Raw genomic sequence first — 26,323 nt, forward strand, 5'->3', positions numbered from 1 at the left:
CTCAAGGTTGTGAAGGCGAGTCCAACCTGTCCATGTGGATCTATGTGCTCCTTGGAAATGTTTTGCGCGGGATTGGAGAGACACCTGTTCAGCCTCTGGGAATCTCGTATATAGATGATTTTGCCACTGAGGAAAATGCTGCACTTTATGTTGGTAAGAAAAACATCACCTAGTGGTAGAGATAAATTTGCTCTTAACTATTTTGACTGACATGGTGCAGATGCACAACCAGAGAGAATCCCACATTGCGATAGATTTGAAAACTGAACGATATGTAGCAGAAGTTTTGGTTATTTCTGTGGGAAGAAAGTCATGGGGGAGATAATCTATGGGCTTTATCTGCAAATCACTGATGACTTTCCTGCAGCATTTTATCATAGTTCCTAAGTCAGAGGTAGCAACTATGTGCTCAGACATTTTGTGGTTCAATTCTGGTGCTAACTTTTTGGCATGGGCAACAGTCTGTGCAGGTAGAGAACATGAAACTTGTTCTAGACTGTAAACCTGCACTGCATCAAAGGTAAGTTATGTGCATTGGATGCGCTACCAGGGCTAATGCCAAAGCCAGTGTCCTATTTCTACATTTACAGAAAATGATATTCCTCTGCACCGAAATTAGGTAGGATCTTCTTTTGCCTGTGCTTCACCTTTCCACAAGTTTCAACTTGGTAGTTTTTGCGTAAACTTGCTCGAGGACAGAGAGACAGACACACAAACGAGGCAGCTCCTATCATTTAGCCAATAAATGCTCAGCTACAGTTCAGATGTAATAGTTAACACAGCCTTTGTTTGAACACATTAACTCAGAACAATGTGAGGGTAGCAGAAAGTTCTGATTTTCTCTAAAGGAGAAAAAAGGTGATTTAAGTGACTTTGAACTGCTGGTCTGCTGAGATTTTCCTGCACAACCATGTGCAGAAGAGTTCAGAAGAGAATGACCAAACTGTTTTCAGGAAAGGAACAGTAACTCTGATAACCACCTATTACAGTCAAGGTATGCAATGTCACTGGGCAATTTTGCATATGAGCACCTCTGAATGCACAGTGCGTCAAACCTTGAATGAGATGGACCACACTGGTTATCACTTCTGTTTGCTGAGAACAGGAAACTGAGGCTACAGTTTGCCCAGGCTTACCAAAATTGGACAACAAAAGATTGGAAAAAAGCTGCCTGGTCTGATGAGTCTCAATTTCCAGTGCAACATACAGAGGTTAGAGTCAGAATGTGGTGTAAACACCATGAAAGCAGGGTGGTGTAATGATGAGGGGGATATTTTCTTGGCACACTATGTCTATCCTTTTATGACCACAATGTACTCATCTACTGATATCTGACTGTTTTATATGTCATGTGTCTCTTTTGGCATGACTGTCACATCCTAGGTTGTGTGCAGACCATTTCAGTGGTTGGCCCTGTGTTTGGTTACCTATTGGGCTCCCTTTGTGCCAAAATCTATGTGGACATTGGATTTGTAAAAATGGGTGAGTTTAATACTAACACATTTTTTAAATTGTTATCATGAGGCCAGACTGTCTACACAAATCGCTGCCATTAACACCATGACTCTGATTATTATCTGAGTGACTGTGGAATATTAAAAGTCCCTCAATTCATCTTTTGGTTTAATTATTGTTGCTGATATCATAAAAAAAAAACCCAATGGTGCCACAATAGCTGATAAGAGTTGATAAACATTAAAGGGTGAGCCCCAGCTAACAGTCAGATGTTAAAATAAAATCATAATAATAAGCACCATCACCGTTAGGAAAAAGTTAGAGGTGGATAAAATGTTTTGTACCTATTAAAATAAATCATATTTGACTGTGGTTTAGGGTCCTAAGGCCAGATCCACAAAACTATGCTGACATGGCTGTGTGTACACAAAAAGACAGAACGTTTTCTGTTTTAATAAATTGTAATCATACATAGCCTGATATGCTTTTCCACAGTTAAATGAATATACAAATGCCCCCAGATAACCATTTGCAACTGAAACTGACTTGTGCAACTGCAGAACAGTTGGCTTTGCAGACAATTGGGGTTGTGGCTTTTTATTTTACTGATTTATAATGTTTATTTTTAAATGATGAACGTGATAATATTTGTACACATATATCTACATATGAGTGAGCAGAATCTGTAGCAGAGGGATGACATTTCCTGCACTGGAAGCTTTCAGTTCTATGGACCAATACATGTTTGAGCAAACTTTGGCTGCTTTGGTTGTATCCAGGCAAACAATGCAAATAAAAAGCCCACTGTGTAAAATAGGTAATTTAACATGTTAATACCTCAAAACAAACAAGTGATAAAAAAGGGTTTATAAACAATGACCAGCAAATGTCAGCAAATATTTTGATAGTTTCTGGCCCTAGAAAAATTGCCAGTCACCCCCAGAGGCTGAGTCAGCAGACTCTTGGTTGGTTTCTTACATTGTGAGACTGATGGCTAATCAGCATCATTGCTCAATTTTAAATGTCAAAAAGATAATCGGTCTGAAATTGCAAGACTGAAAGAAACATTAGGCTAATTTAGGACTGTGGAAAAAAGCTAAGGTTAAAATTGAATTTTGTGCTGAAATCTTAATTAAAATAATTATAAAGCTCATTACTCAAAGGAAGTCTGATTGCTGAAAAGTTGCCAATTAAAAAAAGCCATGGGATTACATTTCTTGGTTTATACTGAATCTTTTTTTTACATTTCACCTGCATGCAGCTCACTCTATAAAACTCTATTATTACCTGATCTAAAGTATCCAAATTGTTACTGTACCATTTTTCGAAACAGCAGCAATGTCTAAAATTGCATTACCACTTTTTTGTGCACATGCATTGTTTATACGCTTAAACTCTGATACTGTGCACTGAGACTGCCCATCAACAGCGCTGTAGCTTTGTCACTTAAATACAACAGGGCCATTGTTAATGTTATTTGTAACACCTGTTGCCTGACTTCCTTTGGAGCTCAAATATCTGCTGTGAAAAAGAGTTTTTCATTCATAAAACTGAGGCCTGATGTTATCAGAAAAAATGGCTCACATTCGTTGCGTGCACAATTCTAAACAGAGCAGGTGTACAGGATTAGCATCACTTAGGTAATGAGGCCAGCTGAGGAAGAAGAGGGACAAAGCCCTCTGGTCGGCAAGAAAGACTGAGAGAAAGAGACAGAAGAGAACAGAACAAAGAAAATGGGACAGCAGGAAAAAGCTAAAAGGAAAGTAGCCTTTAACAAAAAAAGGAGAAGAAAAATATAGAGTTTCAGATCAATTAAAAACACACAAAGGAGTAAACACGTGTTCTTCAGCACTGGATTTTGTTATTATTATTCTTAATCTAAAAAAATAACATTAGTTTCTATAGTTTTCCTGTGCTGTATAATACATTAAATGTGTCTTGTCTTATTCATTGTAACAAGCATGTTCATAACAAAGTAACAAAAAAAACCCCAACAAAAAATAGCTTGAGTATAATATCAATCAGTACGATGAAGTATGTCATTTTCAGACTGGACACACAATCTGAGTGCTTAGAATAGATGAAAATCAGAAAACTATTAGAATGAATAACACATGTACCTTGTTTTCAGAAAGCATTACTTAACTTTCATCTTCTGTGCCCCAAAACATAGAGACCATCACCATTACCCCATCAGATTCCCGCTGGGTGGGGGCCTGGTGGCTGGGTTACCTCATAGCTGGGGTTATCACCCTTCTTTCTGCTATCCCATTCTGGTTTCTGCCCCGCTCACTACCCGTGCCCGGGCCAGAGGTCCCAGAGAAGTGCACACCAGAGCAGACGAGTTTCATCAAAGGCTCTCCCCTTCTGAAGCACAAGTACTCAGCAGATGAACACACTAGTTTTATAGAGATGGCCAAAGGTAAGGAAGTCTATAGGTTATTGGGTCTGATGTTTTTATATATGTCATATGTGGAAAACAATGTTTCTCACAGCACATTGTATTTGGGATTAACACTTCACAATCTTGCAGTAATAACACATTTGTGTTAACTTTGTGTTAAAGTGAGTACAAGCCACATTTTAGATGAAGAATTGCTTATACATCATATTGCCAAAAGTATTCACTCACCTATGCAAATCACTGAATTCAGGTGTTCCAGTTATTTCCATGGCCACAAGTGTATAAAACCAACCTTGACACGCAAACTGCTTCTACAAGTATTTGTGAAAGCATGGGTCGCTCTCAGGAGCTCAGGGAATTCCAGTGTGCTGCCGTGATAAGATGCCATCAGGGAATGACAGCAACTCAGCCACTAAGTGGCACGGCATATAAAATCACAGAATAGGGTCAGTGGATGCTGATGCATATACTGTGCAGAGGTCACCGAATTTCAGGTCAGAGTGAATCTTTACAGACCTCCAAACTTCATGTGGCCTTCAGATTAGATCAAGAACAGTGCATAGAGAGCTTCATGTAATCGGTTTGCATGGCCATGGTTACATAACTAAGCGCAATGCAAGTTGTTGGATTCAGTGGTCTAGAGCTTCCTGCCACTGGACTATAGAGCAGTGGAGACACGTTCTCTGGAAGCACAAATCATGCTTCTCCATCTTACAATGGACAAGTCTGGGTTTGGTGGTTGCCAGGAGAACAGTATTGTCCGGCTGCATTGTGGCAAGTGTAAAGTTTGTTGGAGGAGGATTATGGCGTTTTTCAGGAGTTTGGCTTGCCCCTTTAGTTCCAGTGAAAGGAGCTCTTAATGCATCAGAATACCAAGACATTTTGGACAATTTCATGCTCCCAACTTTGTGGAAACAGTATGGGGATCGCCCCTTCCACATGTGCATAAAGATATGCATGAGCAAGTTTGGTGTGGAAGAACTGGCCTGCACAGAGTCCTGACCTCAACTTGACAGAACGCCATTGGGATGAATTAGACCGGAGACTGCGAGCCAAGCCTTCTCGTCCAATATCAGCGAAAATTGGTCAAAAATTCCCATAAACACTCCCTTACCTTGTGGACAGCCTTCCCAGAAGAGTTGAAGCTGTTATAACTGCAAAGGGTGGGCCAGCATCATAATAACCACATGACATAACACACACACACACACACAAAACATAATAATCACTTAAGTTCATATGTGTATGAAGGTAGATGAGAAAATAGTTGAGGCGATATAGTGTGCCTGATGCATCACTGCCTTTGCATATTGCTATGTTTTTTGGCATATTACATCAACATGCCGACAATGTACACTCTGTACAATATAAACAAAGTGGAGGCTCTTATCAAAACTTCACTTGCACAGCTTTATTATCCCTTTGAAAACTACTCATAATGCCTTGAATTTATACAGTGCAGCTCACCACTACGTCATCAAGACACTAAATCAGCTTTATGTCATGACTTAGAGAGTTATTGCTTATTTTTTGCTGATGTTAATGGCAGAGAAGGTTTGGAGATGTTAACAGTACCGCGTTTGAATCCAGTGAGCTCTTTAAAAAGACTCATTCTTTCAAAAAAGGCTCTAAATGCATCCTGCGCAGCTAGGAATTTGATTTTAAACACCTGTGGTAATGGGACAGAAAACACCTGAATTCAAAGAGGTGCGACCCAAATACTTTTAGCCATATACTGTATGTATTGCATATTTTTGTCTTCCTCCCTTCACCTCCAAACAGTCGCAGCAGATGGCTGCCCCCTCCCTAAACCTGTTTCTGCAGGATCTTTCTTCCTGCTTAAAGGGAGTTTTTCCTTCCTGCTGTCACCAACTGCTTGCTCATAGGGGGTCATGTGATTGCTGAGGGTTTCTCTGTATTATTGAAGGGTGCCTGCCTTACAATAAAGCACCTTGAGGTGGCTATTGTTGTGATTTGGTGTTATATAAATAAAATTGAATTAAAATGAATTTTAACTCATCTGTATTTTTGACTCCACAGATTTCATTCCAACCCTGCGAACGCTGCTGGCACACCCAGTCTATCTGGTCTACCTGTGCGTGACAATCATTCAGCTGAACTCTCTCATCGGCATGGTCACTTACAAGCCCAAGTACATTGAGCAGCACTTCAGACAATCAGCTTCAAAGGCCAACTTTCTGATGGGTATGGTACATGTTTCATGAACATTGTGCCGTTATATAAATTATTAGTGTGTTACACTTGAAAATGATCACAGACAACTAGGGAAAGCTTTCCAGCTTGTTTCATGTTGTATGGGAGAAAAAGGACTTGGACGTCCCTTGTTTGATCAAATGAATTCTAGCGTCAAGTATGGAAACGGCGTTATAATGCAGGAATCATGTGTTTAACATGGTAATCATTACAGATTTATGGGCTTTCTGTCCATTTAGCGTTACCCTCCTCCTTCTTCTCTTTTACATTTGTTGGATGAAGCAGAAATAGAACTTCAGGGAGTGGATCTTGTTAGAGAAAGGAGAGCTGGGTTAGCTATATTCTAATTCAATCCACTAACAGCCACAGCTGCAGAGACTGGAGCTTTGTGAATAAGAGAACTACTTTACACATGAAATAAAATATCTAATGAAGTTCATAGCGTAAAATGAAAATATCTAGGTTCATGTGGTCTCATCAAGGGAGATGCCTGCGCTGACCAGACTGGCTGCATATGAAAGAGAATGTAATATTAGTGACCAGAGCTAATGACATGGATATAGATAAAAGACCATGTCTCCACATTGATGTTAAATAAAGCTATAAAAAGATAAAAAGCAGGGTTCTTTTTTGATCATGGTAACTTGGAACTAGTGTAGGGTTATTTTACCTCCGGAGCTGCCTCAATAGTTTACTTGCAAGGTAGGATAAGCAGGTGTCTGAAAAACAATAGTGAAGCTTTGATGAAAAATTTAAAATGTTACCGTCATTTGTTGTTCGAATCCTGATCTAGCCTTTTAAACAGCATCTAATTAATCATGTGCTTTGCTGTTTCCTTTAATCTCAGGTGTGATAAATATCCCAGCTGTGGCACTGGGGATGTTTTCTGGAGGTCTGCTGATGAAGAGGCTGAAGCTGAACATCATGGGAGCAGCCAAGTTCGCCTTTGGCACATCCCTTATTGGTTACATCCTGTCACTGTTCTTCTTTGCAATGAGTTGTGAGAATGCCAAGGTGGCCGGGGTGACACTTTCATATGACAAGTGAGTCAGAGGCGATTATATGATGTGTCGAGGTTAATGGCTACTTGTCTGGAAAATGTATTTTTCCTCCAAACTATTAAACGCAGCAGAGTTAGCCATCTAATATTTGAATGATTCCTCACTATGGTGGCTGAAAGCAACACATTATTTAAATGTTTCATATCATGCATCAGAGTTGATGTGCAAAAGGGATTTCTCAAAAAAGAAAATGTATGATAAAAGTCCATTTAATCATGAGGATGTCGACTCATATTTAAGCAGAACTGGCAACATTTCCATGGAGCTGCATATAAAGGAGCACGAGGAACCCTTTTGTTAAGCATATTTGGGAACCAGTAGGTGATTACAAGCTGAAACCAACATGAAATCATCCTCTGGGTTTGCCTAATAATGCACGTCAGTATTCAGACACAACTGAAGTGACACTGCTGAGATGAAAAGTTAAAAGTAGCCAGAGGGGTGCAGCGTGCTAATTAGTCCATGCAGCGAATGTGCCGAAGCTCGAAAACCAATTTAAAAACCAAACACTGCATGTGGTAAATAAAATATGGAATTTCCTAATGCTCAACAACTCGCTTATTTAGTTTCATAAATGAATGAGGATTGCTCTGGCGCCAGTCATTTTTGAAGACACTGATGATTGGAAACATGCAAGTTTGACTGTGTTTATTTGAAGCGGTAATATTTCATGTTATTACAGATTACATTGTAACCGTATAAAAACGGGGTTGCTTGTAGTGATGAATCTAGAGAGAACTGTGGGAATTAAATCTGCAGCTTACTTAACAGTCTGAGCTCAAGATATAGTCTGAATTTTATTGTGTAAACTAGGTGGTGACGATTTAGGAAATAAACAGCAGGATATTCCTCTCAGGAGATGATGGACCAAAAAATCCACCAAAAAAAACTGACCTACATTTGTCTGTAGGCCAGGAAGAGTGACTGAATATGCTGCACTTTGCTAACAAATTTGCCATATCACCTTGATAACGTATGTCTAATGTATCCCTAGAAACTCAAAATCCATATAAAATATATACAAAATTGTAAATAAGTGTATTTGTTTCTGAGTTGTACTTCTTTCTTATCATCTATCTTCCAGCATCGATAGGATATCGTATGATAAGCACCCGCTCTTCACAGACTGCAACTCAAAGTGCGTTTGTTCATCGAGCGACTGGGACCCAGTCTGCGGCGAGAACGGCATCACATATGTTTCTCCGTGTCTGGCTGGCTGCACCACCTCTGCTGGCTCAGGAAAAAACACAGTAAGTTTACAAGCGGCTCAGAAAGTAAATACTGTACAACCAGAATCGGTTGGAAATTATGAGGCAAAAAACTTTGTTAGTGTCTCGTCTGTTTTAAAACTTGGAGTAGTCTTACATCCCAACTGCGTAACCTTGGCTGGCTCAGAAAAACATGCATTTTTCTCAGAAGTGGGTTTCTACGTTTCATTTGGATTACACACTGTTTTGCCATAAAAGTCGTTTGGCGTGAACTTCAAGGCATAATTCTCTTTTTTTTAAAAACTAAATGTTACTGAGAAGAGATCTTCTGTCACTCATTCATGACTGTGCATTCATTTATTCTCCATTGTGAGAATGAATACAGTTTTCATGAGAAAACGTCGTAAAACTTGCCCACAGCTGGTTTAAAGAGAAAGATACATGCTTTAATATGAGAAAATAACAAAATGAGTTGTACAATCTTCTATTCCTGTATACTTGACCAATATAAGATAAAAATAAGAATAAGACACTAATTTCATTGCATCAAATTGAATTGCTGCTAAAATCTCAAACGTGGGCAGCAGATCAGTGATCTGGAACCAGGCTATGTCGTTCTTTACGGCTCATGGCTGGTTTTTAAAAGGGGACTTTTTATGCTAATTCTTGCACTTTATTAAATTAACTTTACATGATTCACATTCAAAAGTGCATGTTTCTGTCTGAAATAGGCAATTTTAGCTCCTCTCCCCTTAAGACCACTCTGACCATATTAAGGAAATCCCCTCTCTTTGACGTCATGCTTTCGGCTTTTGGTGATGACTTGCACATGCGCAGACCTTTGGCAGTGTTTAAAATGATCCTCCACCCTTGTGAAACTATATTAATTATGATAAGTCTGCTTTGATTGTTATTTATTGATTAGTGCAGATATCCAGAAAGGGTATTCACAGTTTTGATGACTAAGTGCTGTTTTAGGGAGCAAGCATGTGACTGAGGGCCTTTAAGGGAAGCCCACACAGCCAGTGCTTTCAAGCTGTTTTCACACATGAACCTTGGAGAGTTTCATGAGAATTAGATTTGGATATTTTCCACTGTTCCTTTTTCTAACACGTAGCACACAGCAGGAAATAGTCCACTTAGTTTAGGCCAGGGAGTTCCTTACACAGTGGAGGCAGCCTCTCTAAATCGCTCTACACAATGTTTTACATTCATTTGGTTGCTTACTTCCTGGGTATTATTTGCCTGTAAAGATATGACTGCCATGTAAAAGTAAACTATGAAGACTCGTATATGATTGTCTTTATTTAAAGAAAGTTTGATTGACTAAAGGCTTGTGCTTTTTTGTACTGGTTTGAAGTTTTCTGTTAATCAGTAAGTGAGTTTTTTTTAACCAGCTAAATTCAAAATAAGGGAGTTTAATGCTAGATTTACTAAACTGCTTAAAACTGTCTTATGGTGTAAAAATGTTGCGACAAGTTAGTTAAGTCAAGTTAATTTATTTATTAGCACATTTTAAAACAACACAGGTTGGCCAAAGTGCTTTACAGCTAAATAGAATAAAACAGCAGGGAAATAGAGAAATAACAAGAAAAGCAAGAAACAAAAAGAAAAGAAACGCGTCAAAACAGTCAAATTTAAACACTAGGGAGTAAAGGCGTGTCTTTAAGGGAGTTTTAAACATCTCAAGGGTTGCAGAGGTGCTAATTTGAAGAGGCTAACTGTTGCAAAGTTTAGGTTTGACTACAGCAAAGGCCTGGCCTGCTCTGTGTTTTAGTCAAATCAGCTGACTTTAAAGATATATTAGGAATAGTTAAAATAGGAATAGTTCAAAGTCCAGAAAGGTAAGAGGATGCTAAAGTCCATTTAGTGACTTAAAAACAAGTAATAAAATGTTAAAATCTGTTCTACTGGAAGTCAGCATAAGGAAGCCAAAAGTCAGCATCTAAAAAACATGGACAGAGTTGTGCAGCATCCCAAATCAATAACTGAATATTGACTTGAACAGTGTCCACTTTTATGCACATAGCACTGTTATTGTCCCAGGGGTTGTATTTGAGAAATAACATGCCGTGTATCACTTTTTCCATTAAACATGACCTGTGCCAGTATGTCTGAATGGTAATTCTCTCTATTTATTGTATTTTTATACAGCAACATTGTTTTTGCACCTCATGTTTTGTAAAATCTTTCTGCACTTTTCCTATAAAAAGACATTAAAAACTACTATCATCTTTTGATTTGTATATAAATTTAGTTTGCAATTCTATGTCTACAGGCTAGTGACAAAATAAAGGAAAACCCTCTCTGAACTCCCTCTATCTCAGTAAGGTGTTGGGCAACAATGCTTTGACACACACACGCACACTGGTTTTTCCGTTAATTTGTCTGTAGTTGTCTGTGTCTAGCTATATGGTCATATGTGTGGAATATGCGTGTCTCTCCAGGTCTTCTCTAACTGTTCCTGTGTCGGTGTGGCTGGTAACTTTACGGCCAGTACAGGTCACTGCCCTCAAAAGGACGACTGTGACAGGATGTTCCCGTACTTCCTGGCTCTCTCTGTCATCACTTCCTTTATCATCTCTCTTGGGGGGACACCAGGATACATGCTTCTTATCAGGTCAGATTAAATTTAAGACATATAATGAGAAAGGATCTTGAAATAACTACATTATCCCTGTAATCGTATTAGCATTTATATCAAGCCTCAATTTCAAACTTTTAGAACCGTCTATTTAAGGTGGTACAACAAGCATTTCTTGTACTGTTTAGTATTTTCCTTACCTTGAAATCCCCACACACCTGGGTTTGGGATAACAGTGGACAATTGGGAGGTTCACTCAAAGGACAGCCAACATTTCCTTGCCAGTATTTTGCTCGAAAGTGTGGCTTGTTGAAGCCGTGCCCTGCCTGGCATGCAGACAAACAGAGGTCGAAACAGCAAAGACAAAAAAACTTTGGTCACGATGAACATTTTTCCATTGCCGCACATAGAAACACGGAAATACTAACATCTTGAACCAATTCAGATTTAATAAAATGTTGTTATACTAATTAATCAGCATGTACACAGAGTTGTGCCTTGTGACTTTGAGCACAGACTTCCTGCAGCCATCTCTGATGCAGCATGAGTCTGCGGCCAATATAAATAAACATATAAATCAATATTTAAAAAATCTGTTTTCTAATTGATAAAGAACAATCAGTAGATTTCGGTGATCTCTAATAATTAATATAGGTCATTATTACAGTTTTTGTTTTCTCATATGAAGAGATAATAAAAGTAATATGTTGACAAAGCACATTCATGAGCAAATCACATAGTGACAATGACACGCTTCTGCAAAAACAAAGCCTAAATTACAGAAATCTATAATTGAATTACTTTGTATTGTGAACATCCATGTGGGAGTGTTTGGACTGATAGAAAAAGTCCAAAATCTATGTCATCATGCACATTTTCCAAATCTATCCAATGGACTGGATTAGTCACATTACTCAAGGTTAAATTCAATAACAATGAAGAATTCATTTAGCTCAGCAGCAGGTATAGAGAGACTTTACAAACCCCAACGATGAGTGTTGCAGCTGCAGCTGAATACTAAGTTACCTAAAGTGAACGATGACTGGCTAAAAACAGTGCTGAGGGTCGTAGTCTACGAAATGCTTACTGCTTTAAACTTTGTGAGCCCAGAAAGTGACAGGTGAACATTTTGACTAGCTGACCTGTGGCTAATAAACTGATTTATTTGATTTATGACAATAACTCTTGAGTGTCAAGTAGACATATAATAGTAAAATAAATGTAATAATCCAAGACTACGCTTTATAGCAGCTCCCTTGTACCTGTTATATAGTTAATCCTGCCAGCTGAAGCAAAAAATGCATTTTAGGCTGTTCTGTGTTCAGTCTTTCCTGAAAGTTGTGCATATGCCTGTGGAATAGCTGTAGGGCCGTTCACTCGCAGAGCCCGCTTCATGATACAAGTAATCTTCTAAGTCTTATCATAGAAGCATTTCCACTCCTGGATCCAATACACTGACACAACCAGTCTTATTTGTGTACACAAAAACAGCATCAATGTTGTACAGAAACATCTCGCACATCTTCAGGATTTTACCAGAGGTATAGGTGGTATACAAACCCAAAATCATGTGTCATCAACCAGGCTTCAGATTTTCTGCCACACAGCGGCCTCTGGTGTTTAACTGTGGACTTTACAGTGACATGCTGTGAGATATTCCATACATGCATGTGCTAATCATTTATTTTCTGCTTTGTTCTCCCTATAAATCCAATTCTGGTGTGTTTTTCAAGTAAAGAGATTTATGCTAAGGGAATTACACCCTTCTATATGCGAGCACATAAGCACACAATTAACTCACAAACGTAGGACCTCTTAAAGCCATGTCAGCTGATCCTGTTGGATTCCAGTGGCCTGGCAGGAATGTAGTGACTTTGCGCTGTGCGTGAATAGTCATCTTATTATTCCTCTGTTCATTTTCAGAGATCAGAAAGACGGTTTAGTTTCCATAGGAATGGTAAAAGTTCCTCTTAACAGTTTTATCAAATGTCATATATTTTGTTGTTTAAGTGGAACAGCTATGGTTTACATTTTGTATTTACATTTACACTGGCTTGAGTAACAGTGGCATTACTTCTGGTGTTACCTAATAGGCTTTTTTTTTGTCCAGTAATAATAGAAACTGATTTAAATGATAGTAACCATGTTCTATTTATTTATTTTATTTTATTTTATTTATGCAGGTGCATCAAACCACAGCTGAAATCTTTGGCCCTGGGTTTCCACGCACTGGCAACACGGACCCTTGGTAAGACTTGTTCGGTAGTCGGGAATGTTCTGGGATTTGATCTTGGTTTAACTCTTCCTGAAAACCTTTGCTTTGTTTGTCCAAGTTTAGTCATAAAATGTTTATTCAGATTTTTCAAACTAGTGTTTGCTGTTACCCGTTGTTTCGTTTCTAGGAGACGTGACTGTGAAAAGACTTTGTTTCCTTTGTCTTACAGCAGGGATCCCAGCACCCATTTACTTTGGAGCAATCATTGACACCACATGTCTAAAATGGGGTCAGAAAAGGTGTGGGGGCATAGGAGCCTGTCGAATCTACAACACCACCGCCTACAGGTTGTACTTACACATGTACTATTCAGTCTTTTGGGAATCCCTTTTTTTAATTAGTCTAAACATTCAACATAATGCAGCCTTAAGTGTGACCTTCTGTAGACCAGACCTAATCTCATTTATTTGCTGATGCTTAACTGGAAATACTTTAATTGAATTTGAACTGAATTGGCAGTAACCTCTTGCCTACTCTACTTCTTTTTTTCTAGTTTTTCTGTGACCCCTGGAAGCTATACGTGAGACATTATAATTCCTGTTTATAGCTTCCAAATTATTATTATTAAACATTAATAAATATTATCTAATTACCCTAGCTCAATTTTCTGGTACATCTCAACATAGGGAATCTATTGCAGCATTAATTAATCACCAACTCTTGTCTGATGTCTTGCCAAATTTTGCTAATTTTCATCAAATCAATCTTTTTCGTGCCTCTCAGAATAGCATACCTGGGCTTGACTCTGAGCCTACGGACTATCTCCTTTATTATTTGCATCCCGGGCTTCATCCTGCTCAGTCGACAGCTGAAGGAGGAGGAACGAAGCGCCATCCACGGAGCTCTGAGGAACGGTGGAACCGAACTGGAGGTGCTCAGGAAGGAAGAGTTGGTTATTTCTAATTCTGACCAGCCACACCACCCATCAGAGAACAGCACAGATAGGCAGACACGACTTTGACAGAGCCAGCAGCGCTGACGGCCGCATATATACCCACAGTATGTCCAGAGCGCCGCTGCACACATGAAAACAAGATTTGCAGGGAATCACTTGTTGTCCAGTCATCTCATGTAAAACAGAAATTCTATATTTGTACTGCTGGATGTGTAAAGGCTTTGTAAATCTGACAGAAATTTGATATGACTGAAATATTTCTTGAATGTACATGCTGTTTTTCCTTTTAAGAAAAAAAATACAAACATACGATATTTTTGAGTTGAAGAAAAATATCAATTAGAAAATGTGACTTGTACAGACTACTGCAAAACAGTACTATTTTAAACACCAGCATTTCAAAAGCTGCCTCTTTAAGATCCTTCTTTCAAAGTTATTCCAGCTGACAGTAGTGTTACAGAACCGAAGAGGTAAAGTGGCCTTATAAACCAGAGGCACAACAGCAAACTGATATGTCCTAAAAAGAAAAATCTGGCCTTTATAGACCTGAGATATTTTTTTCTCCATTAAATGAATTGTAGAATTACTCGTTTCAGTAACACTTGGAGAATATTGATATGATGTTTCGGTATGTGCCTCATTCACTCAACTGTTACCTCTTAATGTGTGTTTCAGAGATCTTTAAAAAACAATTTCATTTTACTTTTAAATTTCAGATCATCGGATCTTTACTCGTTTAGGAAAAAACAATTCATTTTTGCTTTTTACTTAAAGCCCAAAGTTGTGAGTGTATAGCAGTTTGTTGTTTTTGTGTTTTCTGGATGTGAACTTTGGGTCCGTTGATATTCATAATCACTAGAAATGGGAATTGTATTTTAGTGAAATCTGCTTCAGCAAACAGCTCTGCTTTTTTCCAACTCTAGAGCCATGACACTTACCTCTGAGTGGTGCAAATGTTTTAGTTTCACACACACAACTGACTAAAGCTGTTAATAGCTGGTATCAGATCAAATTTGCATCTTAAACTTCTCAGTTGGGCTCCCCAGGCTCTGGTATTAAATAACCGTTGTTGTGCCTTGGATAAGGCAGAGATTGTATTGTTGCAACACTGATAAAGTACTTGCTGTAAAAAAAAAGGAGAAGAAGAAGAAAACACTGTGTGTGATTGTTGTTGCTGATATGTAAAAGTTCTGTTTCCATCGTCATGCGTTTCACTGGTTGGTGTTTCTACCTTTGTATTCTTTATGTGTGTCTTTATGCCAATGTCACAATTTTATCTCCCCTTTCTTCTCTTAAACATTAACCCCATTTTTGTAAAATCTGACAGTGATTTCTCAGTTGTATGAATCGAATATGTAGCATTTTTTAAATTTTATACAACTTTTTTTTTTAAAGAAGTCTTTTTATCCCAGTCTGTCACAGAAATCCTGGACATTTTTTTTTTTTAGCATTTTCTTTCATTGAGAGCAAATGATCAGATATCTGACTGCCTAAACTAGAGCTCTGTTCAGGGATCTGATGAAATTATCTGAGGGTACACTAGCTGCTCTGATGTGATGTTTTGCAATGACTGATGAAGTCGTGATCTCTGGAATGCATTCAAATTCATGCCCAAAGTATTGATATGGTTGAAAGTCGAGTACCGATTATTGAGACTCATCGCAACACTTTTCTTTAGTGCAGCAGTGTACGAGTGTACACTGCTGCCAATCTCTATGATTCAGAAAACAGTTTCCTTCGACCACCCATTTGTGTAATACCAGATGCCCTTTATATGTACATCAGCAGAAAGACTAAATTAGCCCAGTTTAAAATTCAAAACGTGGTAAAGGATTTGACAGACTTTTTAATACAGACACACTTTCCCGGAGTGTTATTTTCTTCGGACAGTTTCAACAGCAGTAAGTGGATCAGACAGTTTCAGTTCAAGCCCGTAGAGACTGTTTGATGTGAGATTATTTTCGAGTCTGTAGTTCCCTACTTTCAGCAAATGATAAAGCTTAGGGTACATCCTACCACTGACACTAAAGTGTATTCAGAAGTATTGATAATGCAAACCTCTCCCCCCTGCCCCCCAACACACACACACAAATAAAATACATAAATATAAATATATATTTATACACATATGTCCCTACGTGGTCAAAGGAGCTTGCAAAGAAAAGCGTCTGGACTTCTTTAAGTTTACTTGAAGACGTTTCACCTCTCATCCGAGAAGCTTCTTCAGTTCTAAGGTCAAATGGTGGAGAGTCCCAGATATAAACCTAGTGGGAGTATCCCCCCACAGAGGGACAAAAGGACCCCCTGATGATCCTCTAATCGCCTGAGCCAAGGTGTGAAACTGGGTGTGGGTCCCAATCAGCCAGAGTTTCGGGTGTGTTCATTGTGAAACCTGGCCCCACCTTATCATGCGAATTCCTGAGGTCAGATGGCCCAGGATGTGAGTGGGCGTTAAGGCGTCTGGGAAGGGATCTCTACGTGATTGTATATTTTCATGATAAAAAGCATCGTCTGACCTGTTATTACAAGTGACAAAAACTTGCCTCAACATCACATGTTGTGGTATTTGTCACTTTCAATGGGAGCTGTGTGTTTTAAGTAATATGCTGGTTTCATAGTTTATAATATTTATAGATAATATTTATAGTGGCATAAACTCTATTGAAAATGAACACTATTTACCATGTAGCTTTTGTATTGCTGTTCTGCTGTGGGCTATCAGCATCTCATCACTGATGAGAACCTGTAATCTAAATATGGCTTCTGGTTTGGTAGCTTAGGGGACCTTAACTGAACGTATTTGCTTGATTTGTGGATGGATGAAATTTGGCAAAATTGGGTTTTAAAAACATGTTAAACTGCGTCCTTTTAAAAACAGCGTGTGGATTGAAGGATTTCTTGCATTGCACTGCTGTTAGGAATATTCTGAAGTTTCCTGGAACTTTCCACTCAAGTGCCAAATCAGATTTAGTCAGTCCCATTTTTTTATTTTTAGATATCAGGGTGAAGTGATATTGCTCCAGTAACAGAATGTTCAGTGTGACTCAAAAAAGGCATTCAATTTAATTTTGCAGTCACCAGCTTTATTTCAAGGTCATGAATTTACGTTTTTCAAAGGAGCTGTGGACCCACAACACACGTACTATTGGGGTAAGTTGCAGCATGAGGTGACTGTGTCATCTTCAGGTTCAGTTTCAGGCTGACAAACTCAGAACGGTGTAGAGAAAGAAAGTCATTATCTCAATAATGTAAGGCATTTACTTGCATTAAAGAAATCAGAATGTAAATAATTTTCTTGGATTATTTTTGTAAAATTTCAAGGAATATCTTAAATGAAATATTAAAATAAAGAATTTTAATACCCAATCACATTATGTTTTTTTGTGATTTGTTTCAGCTGGGAAAATGAAAAAAGAAAAAAATGGTTGTAGTGCAGGAAGCACACGGACCAAAAGGGAAGTGTGGTCCTGCTCCTGAAATTCAGATAAATGATTAGTTTGTGTTAAGAAGTCAAAACAAAGTGCAGGAAAAAATAACCTTTATTAAAGAAAATTCTGCTTTCTACGTCCACTGGAAAGGCACTTAAATCTGATTTTTACGTCCAAACAGCAGAGCGCAACATGAACATGTATTTATATTACCGGGAAAATGAACAATGGTAAATCACTAATAAAAAGCAAACATTTAAATATGTGGTGATGACAATCGCAGGTCCTGTTTCACAGTGACATAGATTTGTTTTGTTTGGATAATTAAAAGATATACAAAAAAAAATTATAAAAAAAAAAAGACAATCTTTTTTTGTGACATAAAATATGAATCCCAGCAAACTGTGCACCTTAACACAAAATTGAGCATGTGAAGAACATCCAGGCAAAAACCTAACTATGACTTAAAAAAAGTGTCATGTTATGTGCCAGATCTTTTTACAACTTCAAATTAAAGGAAAAAAACTAAACACAGATACAAAAACAAAAAACAAACAGATACTGGCTAAAACCTCTACCTACTGTCATCCCTTACAGCTGTACAGGTAAAAACATCTGGCACATCAGCTGAAATACCGCAAAACAAAAGTGAAGCTCATTTATCTCAGTGCAACTGTACATGCAGTCTGTATTTGCATACTAAAGTTAAGCTGCAAGTGGCTGCACAAAAACAAGAGAAAACCTTTAGCATAAAAATATTTTTGTAACCATTCACCACATTTATAGATCGCCTCAACTTTCCCCATATCTTGTGCAAAGTGGCAAAAACAAATGAGACAGAAAACACTCATTTTGTTTGATATTTGATATATTAAGTGCTCTGTGATCAGTCCTGAGTCACTTACTAACTGAACTCCAATTGCTTTGCACAATTAATCTGCCCGATAGCGCACCCTTGGAAAAGAAAATCCTCTTAGTCAGGCTGCACCAGGCAGAAACAGATATTACTCATTCCATTTAAGCCAGTCTCGTGCTCTAATAAAGGTTTAAGTCTTTTGAAACCATTGCTGCTACCAGCCGAAAGCATGTTCCTCAGATGAGCCGGTCTTTAATTTGTAATTAAATACTATGACACACGGTGTTACAGATGGTAAAGCATGTGGTGCAATTGTCTGTGACTGAGCTAAGTAAAAACTTTAACCTTTAACTTTTCATCTAATCTTCCTTTTTATTTCCACTGTCTCGCAGATTCTGAAAGGAGAGAAAATGAAAATATCAGTTAAAATATTATACTGTATTATACAAGTGCACACTCCATAAAGGTTCAAAGTGTCTGTTAGTTGTTAAAGAAATGGATAAACACCTGAAAGTGAACAGAATTTGCAGTCTTTCACTAGTGATTTGTGCTTTAAATGTTTCAACAAAACATACTCGAGGCCTAAGCTTAAACGATAAATTGATGGCTTCTTTGATCACGAAATACGGAGGAACCACACTGCTGATCCGAGGCTGCCTGCCTGATGTTAATTGTCTTGAATGTCACTTTGAATTGTTACATCTAGCTAGTGAACGACCCAGCAAATCATCACCCTGCTGGGTTCAGAGCTCAGCATTACCTGGAGCTCCTGGTGTTCTTTCAACAGCCTGTCATACTCCCTGGCGAGGCCCTCCATCTGTTTCTTCATTACATCTGCCTCTGACTGGGACTTCTTCAGACCTGGAGAGGAAAACAATGACACATGAGAACAAGGAATCCCCACCCCCCATGTCTTTGTCTACTGAAACTGACAAGTTATAAAAGCTACATTTGTTTCCAGGGAAGGTGTAGAGGACTGAAATATACACAGATATTAACCGTCTCCAGAAGTCTTCAGTTCTTCTTTCAGTTTCTCCACTTCCTTCCTTAGCAGGTCCATGCCCTCAGCAGTAGCCCTATCACCCCGCCCTTCCATCAGAGTCTGATAACATAAAAATACATATATTCAAATCTTCAGTCAAATATAGTTATCCCAGTACCTCCAGTGGAAAACACTATGCATATTCCCGGTGTACAAACTGAACAGTCAAACCATTGAGCAGGCTATAAACATTAAATATGCTCTGGATGTGGATTAAAGGTTAAAGCTGAGTTGGGTAGCTTTCATTTCAATTCATCTTTATATGATTACAATCAACTGGGTACTCTGTTAATATAGCTTTAGATTATGTAAGCAACAAGCTATATGTGCTATTAAAATCTGGACTTTGAAATTCTGTTTTATCATTCAATAACTGTGTAACTTATTCCCTGACCAATATGAGTTTCCCCATATGCAGTTCAAAGTGGGTTATTGATTACAAATAACAGATCTTTGTGCCATTACCTGTTTCAACAGTTCATTGTCCTTCATGTATTTCTCAGCAGTCTGGTTAGCATTCTCAGCCTGTGCTTGAAGAGCAGCCGTAGTCCCAGACACTGACGCCAGCTGATTAATCAGAGTGATCAGTCGCTTCATAACGCTGCAAAAACACACAAAGGTTAGAGGAAAGCCAGGTTCAAAGTCCAGGTGTTGTATTAGAGCTCAGACTCACAGCCACAGGAAGACGGCAAAACCAGAGATGTACAGATTCCTCTGGGCTCTAAAAAGCTTCATGTGTAAGTGGTCGAACATATTTGGTAGCAGCTTGGCATCGGCGCCGTGCTCTTTAGATGAATACTTTCTCACTTCACGGACAGCATCTTTAAAAACCACAAAACAATAAGACAGACAGATTAGTTACTATACAGAGATTTGAGTTTTAACTTGTATGATCGTCACAAGATTTTTTTTTTTTTTTTAAATCAGACAAAAAGAAAAAGAAATCCCCCATAAGTCCAAAAGTAGCATTAAAAATACAGACAGGGATGATTGTTTGCTTACCGAGGAAGAGAACAATGAGTATTATGATCATGGTGAGAAACACTTTATTCCAGAATCTCGACATCCAACTCCAGATCCTCAGATGGAAAATGCTCTGCCATCTGCACAAACATTTGAAGTCACATCACTATGGTGCACAACATAACATTTCTTACAGGATTACTACAGCTGACAGTATATTTGACGCAGAAACAAACACCACACTTTGCTGCCAATGGTGAGACAAACCTGACACATATGCACAATGTCGTCATTATTCATTATTTAGTGTTTAGTTAGTACCTTTTTCAGCAATCCAAAGTACCACAAAGTGCACAATACAGATGAAGAAATGAGTTCAGGCAGGGTAGAGTGGGTGTAAATGAGTTTCAGGGGCAATTTCTGACAGAAGGATGGCAGCAAAAGTGAAAGGAAATGTTCAGAGAGACCTGCTATGATGTGTGAGTTAAAGATGTTGGCAGATTTTAATTTGAGAGTTATCAGAACAGACAAGATTAGAAATGCATACATCAGAAGGACATCTTAGGTTGAGCAGTTTAGAGAGGCAAGGTTGAGATGGTTTGGGCATGTGCACAGGGATAGTGGATATATTGGACAAAAGATGTTGAGCTACTCAACAGGAGAAGGAAAAGAGGAAGACCACAGAAGAGATCCGTGAATGTAGTGAAGGAGGACATGCAGAGGGCTGGTTTGACAGAAGAGATAGGATGAGATGGATCCACTGTGGGTACCCCGAAACTGAGCTACCAAAAGAAGAAGAAAGGGTCTCCTTTGTCAACAGAGACCTGAGTGCAAAACCATATTCAACTTGAGAACAGAGTGATAGTTATACTTACCTCCTGGCAGAGATAAAGGGTAAACAGAGGATGACAATGACGCCAATTTCCACATAGAGAAAGAGAGCCACGGCAGTCCACTGCAACGTCATCTTTGCTGATGGCTTCTGAAGATAAACTAACCAAAAGACCGGAAACCTAACAGAAAAGAAGAAAAGGGAAAGGAATTGGTCTCACCAGCCTCCCTCAACAAACTATCAGGTACAGAGAAGGTAAGCTACCTATCGTACGTGGCCATTTCTCAGCAATAACACTACCGTTGAAAAAGACTGCAATAATCTCGAACCCAGTCTATTCACCTTAACGGAAGCTCGCAGAGGCTTGGAGTGAACTGTCAAACCGCTGTTACTGTAACCTGGTTTCACAGCATCACCGCAACAAATACGTGCAAATAGAGTGCCCGTTTTATATGTTTAAGGGCTGCAAAGATATAGCTACTTTCAACGATTTCACTCTTCCGTCTTTAGCCAGCGTTCAGTATCAAGCTTGCATTAACACATTAGCTAACGCTAATATGCAACTAACGCAGGTGATATAGAAACATACATTTTTTAAACTATTTAAGACTATTATAAGGCCTGCTATAGCACGTTATGTTAGATTCCAAGTAGACATATATGAAACTTCCAAAATACCGTAAAAGCAGCAACTGAGATACTTACTAGTTAGCTTCTGAAATCAAACAGGGCAAAGTTTGTCTTCCTGCACCAGCGAGTCCTCCTACCGCCTCTTCTGAAAAAATAGCTTCCGTTGCAGTTTTTCAAAATAAAAGCTGTGGCGTTATTACATTTTTTTAATCTAACAATATAAATGCGGTCCATCCTACGTACAATTATTTTCCACACAGTTATTGCTATTCATTTTTAAACTGTAGTGCTGTTTGAACACCCCTTTCATTTCACGATATTGAAGATTTTCGTTATAGGGAAGATTGTGACATTAACGTTGAAGGCAAATAATTACTTGAAGCCGTTTTTTCCTTCATGACAAGGAAATAACGAAATAAATTTCTTACACTTCATATTGATTATCCACTCTCAGAACACTGAAATATTTTTTTCTTTTAAACCCCTGAAGCCAATAAGAAATATTGCATCTCAGTAATGCTTTACATAAACATGACAAACAAAAACAAACTACGCATGTACAGAGATGCACTCTTCGTCAGTCACCACGATTATTCTATATTCTGTTTAATAACCTACTATTGCACACTTGCGGAAAAAAGAAAGCAACAGAGACAGAAATTGCACAGTTATAGATTAAAAAAAATTATTGAGCATAAAAACAATAACAATAAAAACTGAAGTCACACCGTTAATTTTCAATGTGGTCATGTCCTGAGATCATGTACTGATCCATATGTATTCTGGAGGTAATCTATTACAGCTGAAGTACTGGACAGAGAATTGAACACTTTTCTCTCCGGCTGTGAGCTAACCCTCTCCAGCATGTAGATAAGATGATGGTGGAAGCATGTGAACGGAGTGCCCTGTTCAACAGATATGTCCACCCAGTCCCATATACACTGCAAAGGAGTGTCCTCATAGCCAGCAAACATGGCAGGGTTAGCAAGTAACCCACGTGCAGCCATGACACCTAATAAAAAAGATAAGAAAAAAACATGAGCCAAATAGAAAGAAAACTGCCACAGTTAGAAGTATATTTGTTACAATGTTGCTGAAAACAAACATACCATCAACACCTGTGAGCTCGTGGGTCGACTCCACATCCCGGAGATACTTTATGTCGCCGTTGGCAATGACAGGGACAGAAACACTGTCTTTAATTGTCTTTATAGCATCGTAATGGACTGGTTGGTGGCGTTCTTCTGTTGTACGACCATGGACTGTTATCCATGACACACCGGCTGATTCAGCCTTTTGACATAGATCCACTGTCTGCCTTAGGTCCTTGTGAATTCTGTGAAAGATAACAGTAACGGTATTAATATACCAATAATAAGTAGGATCATAATCATAACTAGTATTGTTTTAAATAGTCTTCCTTCGGTTGCTCCCTTTAGGGTTACCAGGGCAGACCATCTTTCTCCATCTCACTCAGTTTCTAGCATCCTCTTCTGTCACACCAACCCTCTGCATATCCTCCTTCACCACATTCATGGTGCTCTTCCTCTTTTCCCCCTAACTGGCAGCTTCATTTTCAACATCCTTCCACTAGCCCTCCTCTGCTCATGTCCAAACCATCTCAACTTTGCCCCTCTAACTTTTCCTCCAAACTGCTCAATCAGAGCTGGCCCTCTGAGGTACTCGTTTTTATTCCTTCCACTCTGGCCACTCCCAATGAAAATCTGAACATCTTTAGCTCAACCAACTTCAGCTCCGGTTACTGCCTTTTTGTTAGTGCCACACTCTCCAAACCATAGCAGGTCTCACTACCATCTTGCAATCTTCCCTTTCCCTCTTGCTGCTATCCTTCCACAAATCACCCCCTGACACTCGTCTCCACCCTCTCCACCCTGCCTGCACTCTCTTCTTCACCTCTCTTATGCACTGTCCATTGCTCTAGATGATTGACCCCAGATATTTAAACTCATCTACCTTCACTCCCTCTACATCTTGAATGTTCACCATTCCACCTGTCTCCTTCTCATTCACAAACATCTATTCTGCCTCACTTTTATTCACTTTAATTCCTCTTCTGTCCAGTGCATACCTCCACCTCTCCAGCCGCTCTTCCATTTACTCCATACTGTGCCTACACAGTGTCGTTCACAAACATCACTGACAGGTACAGTTATAAAGTTATATATTATAAAGGGGTCATAATTCTTCAAAAAGAAACAAAGCTTAGTATGTGTGTTTTTTTGGGGTTTTTTTTACCTTATTTTAATTGATGCTGTGTAGTTTGGATTGTCCACTTGATTTCTGACGTGTCTCACCATGTCTTTAACAAGTTCAGGCTTGTTAATGAGGCATGCACCATACCCAGCTGACATAGCCCACCTGAAAACAACACAAAAAAAGATACTGAAGCGTTCTGAGTACACTGGGTTTACTAGATTTGTACCTAACTACTGGTCCCAGTAACTCTTAGTTACTATCTGGAATAAAATGTAAATATTAAGAATCAACAAAGAAAAAGCTACTCCGTACAATCACATTGTTTAAATAATGAAAAGTGACAGCATTAGTTTAAACTATCAGTAGCTGCACCTCTGGGGACAGCCGCAGTTGAGGTCAACTCCATCTGAGAAAGGTGCCACTGCACAGGCTGCATCAGCCAGACTCTGAGCATCATGGGCAGCAAACTGCACTATCAGAGGTCGGTCACCTGAGCAGATAAACAAAGAGTTGTAAACTACCATCATGTCAACAATAGCAATACAGACAATACTGGCATTAGTAAATTTTACATTATGTCGCAGGGAAAATCTCTCTGTTTGAAGAAACTAGGTATGAAGTGCAAGAAATCAACCTAGTAGCTCATATTACAATGTTACTCACGTTCATTAGTAGTGAATTCACTGTCTCTGGCTTTGATTGAGCGCAAGAAGTCAGCTGCAACGATCATTGGAGTGAAGCAGATATCGCAGTTGTACTTCCTAACCAAGGACCTGAAAGCAAGCCTGAAGGAAATAAACATTAGCACAGTGAGCATCATTAACTGTACACGTGTTTCACCAGTAGCCATCCATAAGCAACGAAATTTGTAAATTAGTTAAAGAAATGACAGCTTTCACTTACTTTGAGTATCGAACCATTGGGGCACAAATTTTCAGTACTTTTCCCTTTTCAAACATGTCCATGACACTCGTGTTGCCGTTAGCGGTCTTCATTCTTCACATAAGCGGCCAAATGTTAGCCACGTAGCGTAACAAGCTAACTATCTCAATATGCACGTGAAGCCTTTCGCTGTTCAAATATACTGTCGTCCGACATCTATGGTATTACTTCAAGGCTAAAAGAAGACCCCGCCTCACAGTGTAAAACGCCATTCTGCTAAACAGAGATACGCAGGTATAACTACATGGACCTCAAGACGACACTCACGGAAATGTGCCCACTCAGTGGTACAGGGGAGGAAAAAAAGCGGGCGTGTGTTTGGGACTTATGAACTGTTACGTCATGCAACAAGATGTATGTTTATGTATTTAATCTTTTTTAATTTATTAGTTTTTGTATTATAACCTCCAAACATACGCTATAACTATTTCAGAGTGTAATGTGTATTTTCTTTAAATAAATAATCATGAAAAATAAAGAAAACGTTGTTCGACGCCACGACCACACCTTTACGTCACGCAATGCGGCCTTCAGGTTCTGCGGGGGAAGTTAGCTTTTCAGCCTTCAAAAGACTAAAGCGCGAGACTGAAGAGCAATGGAATAGAAGCTTGCTGATTGATAGGTGAAATTTGAAAAGATGAAGATGTTTACGCTAAAGAAATAACAAAAACAACAGTCTGTGAATATTTATGTTTTAAAAATAAAGTACCACCCAAATGCTTAGTAAACCCTTTTTTCATTATGTTAGGAAAATTGAAAATAAGTGCAAATAGATTTATTGAAAAATGTGCGTGCGCAATTACAGTATAATAAGGCAAAAGCAGAATTTGTATCGTACTAATGTAAAGTGAGTTCTATTGTAGGTATGCATTTATTGCACCAGAAGAGTGTTTGACATCACTAACATGCTGAAAAATAAAGTTGTTGCCATTAAGATGCTTTCCAGAAGGTACTACATAGTGGATGAATATATTATGGTACTTTTACATGTTCATAATTCCATCAGTTCTGACAAGATCCCAAACACAAGTGACAGAAATGCAGTTCCTTCTTGACAGTCCTCTCTCAATTGACTCAAACAGCAGATGGATGAACTGTAAGGGTAGATGCATCTCTCAGGTCCTGTTTCAGGTCTTTGTTGTGTACACACACACATACACACATATATATATATATATATATATATTTCCTAAGAATATTATTTTCATACTGTTCATCTGCTAGTTTGTGTGCGCGTGTTTTAGGACTGCCTCTTTTCCAGATTCCCGAAGAACTATTTCTCAAGAATAATAATAAAAAAAATAAATACAACAGTCT

General features: G+C 38.7%; 3 protein-coding genes across 4 annotated transcripts in view; 1 reads left to right on the top strand and 2 right to left on the bottom strand.

The window, feature by feature from the left end:
• The window catches only part of LOC146373856 (solute carrier organic anion transporter family member 1C1-like), a 39,156-nt gene extending 21,689 nt beyond the window's left edge, over positions 1-17,467 (top strand). For both annotated transcript variants that reach the window (XM_084950270.1, XM_084950269.1), the window contains 10 exons: positions 7-153; positions 1,384-1,482; positions 3,629-3,877; positions 5,900-6,064; positions 6,921-7,116; positions 8,219-8,384; positions 10,790-10,962; positions 13,110-13,174; positions 13,371-13,488; positions 13,925-17,467. In XM_084950270.1, coding sequence (XP_084806396.1) covers positions 7-153; positions 1,384-1,482; positions 3,629-3,877; positions 5,900-6,064; positions 6,921-7,116; positions 8,219-8,384; positions 10,790-10,962; positions 13,110-13,174; positions 13,371-13,488; positions 13,925-14,162 — 1,616 coding nt within the window. In that variant the 3' untranslated portion in view covers positions 14,163-17,467. The remainder of the gene's footprint in view (positions 1-6; positions 154-1,383; positions 1,483-3,628; positions 3,878-5,899; positions 6,065-6,920; positions 7,117-8,218; positions 8,385-10,789; positions 10,963-13,109; positions 13,175-13,370; positions 13,489-13,924) is intronic.
• A 150-nt stretch (positions 17,468-17,617) lies between these two features.
• On the bottom strand, positions 17,618-22,327 carry bcap29 (B cell receptor associated protein 29). Its single transcript, XM_084950272.1, has 8 exons — positions 21,923-22,327; positions 21,261-21,398; positions 20,425-20,525; positions 20,096-20,243; positions 19,888-20,023; positions 19,380-19,482; positions 19,141-19,241; positions 17,618-18,775 (listed from the first exon to the last, which is right to left on the bottom strand). The coding sequence occupies exons 2-8, from the start codon at positions 21,350-21,352 to the stop codon at positions 18,740-18,742; spliced, it is 717 nt and encodes a 238-aa protein (XP_084806398.1). The 5' UTR covers positions 21,353-21,398; positions 21,923-22,327; the 3' UTR covers positions 17,618-18,739.
• A 100-nt stretch (positions 22,328-22,427) lies between these two features.
• Positions 22,428-25,313, bottom strand: dus4l (dihydrouridine synthase 4-like (S. cerevisiae)). Its single transcript, XM_084950271.1, has 6 exons — positions 24,968-25,313; positions 24,728-24,849; positions 24,437-24,554; positions 24,104-24,226; positions 22,957-23,183; positions 22,428-22,859 (listed from the first exon to the last, which is right to left on the bottom strand). The coding sequence occupies exons 1-6, from the start codon at positions 25,057-25,059 to the stop codon at positions 22,594-22,596; spliced, it is 948 nt and encodes a 315-aa protein (XP_084806397.1). The 5' UTR covers positions 25,060-25,313; the 3' UTR covers positions 22,428-22,593.
• Positions 25,314-26,323: the final 1,010 nt, after the last annotated feature.

The sequence above is a fragment of the Perissodus microlepis genome, chromosome 14 (assembly GCF_051167445.1).
Source record: "Perissodus microlepis isolate ML-2025 ecotype Zambia chromosome 14, ASM5116744v1, whole genome shotgun sequence".
Lineage (NCBI taxonomy): Eukaryota > Metazoa > Chordata > Actinopteri > Cichliformes > Cichlidae > Perissodus > Perissodus microlepis.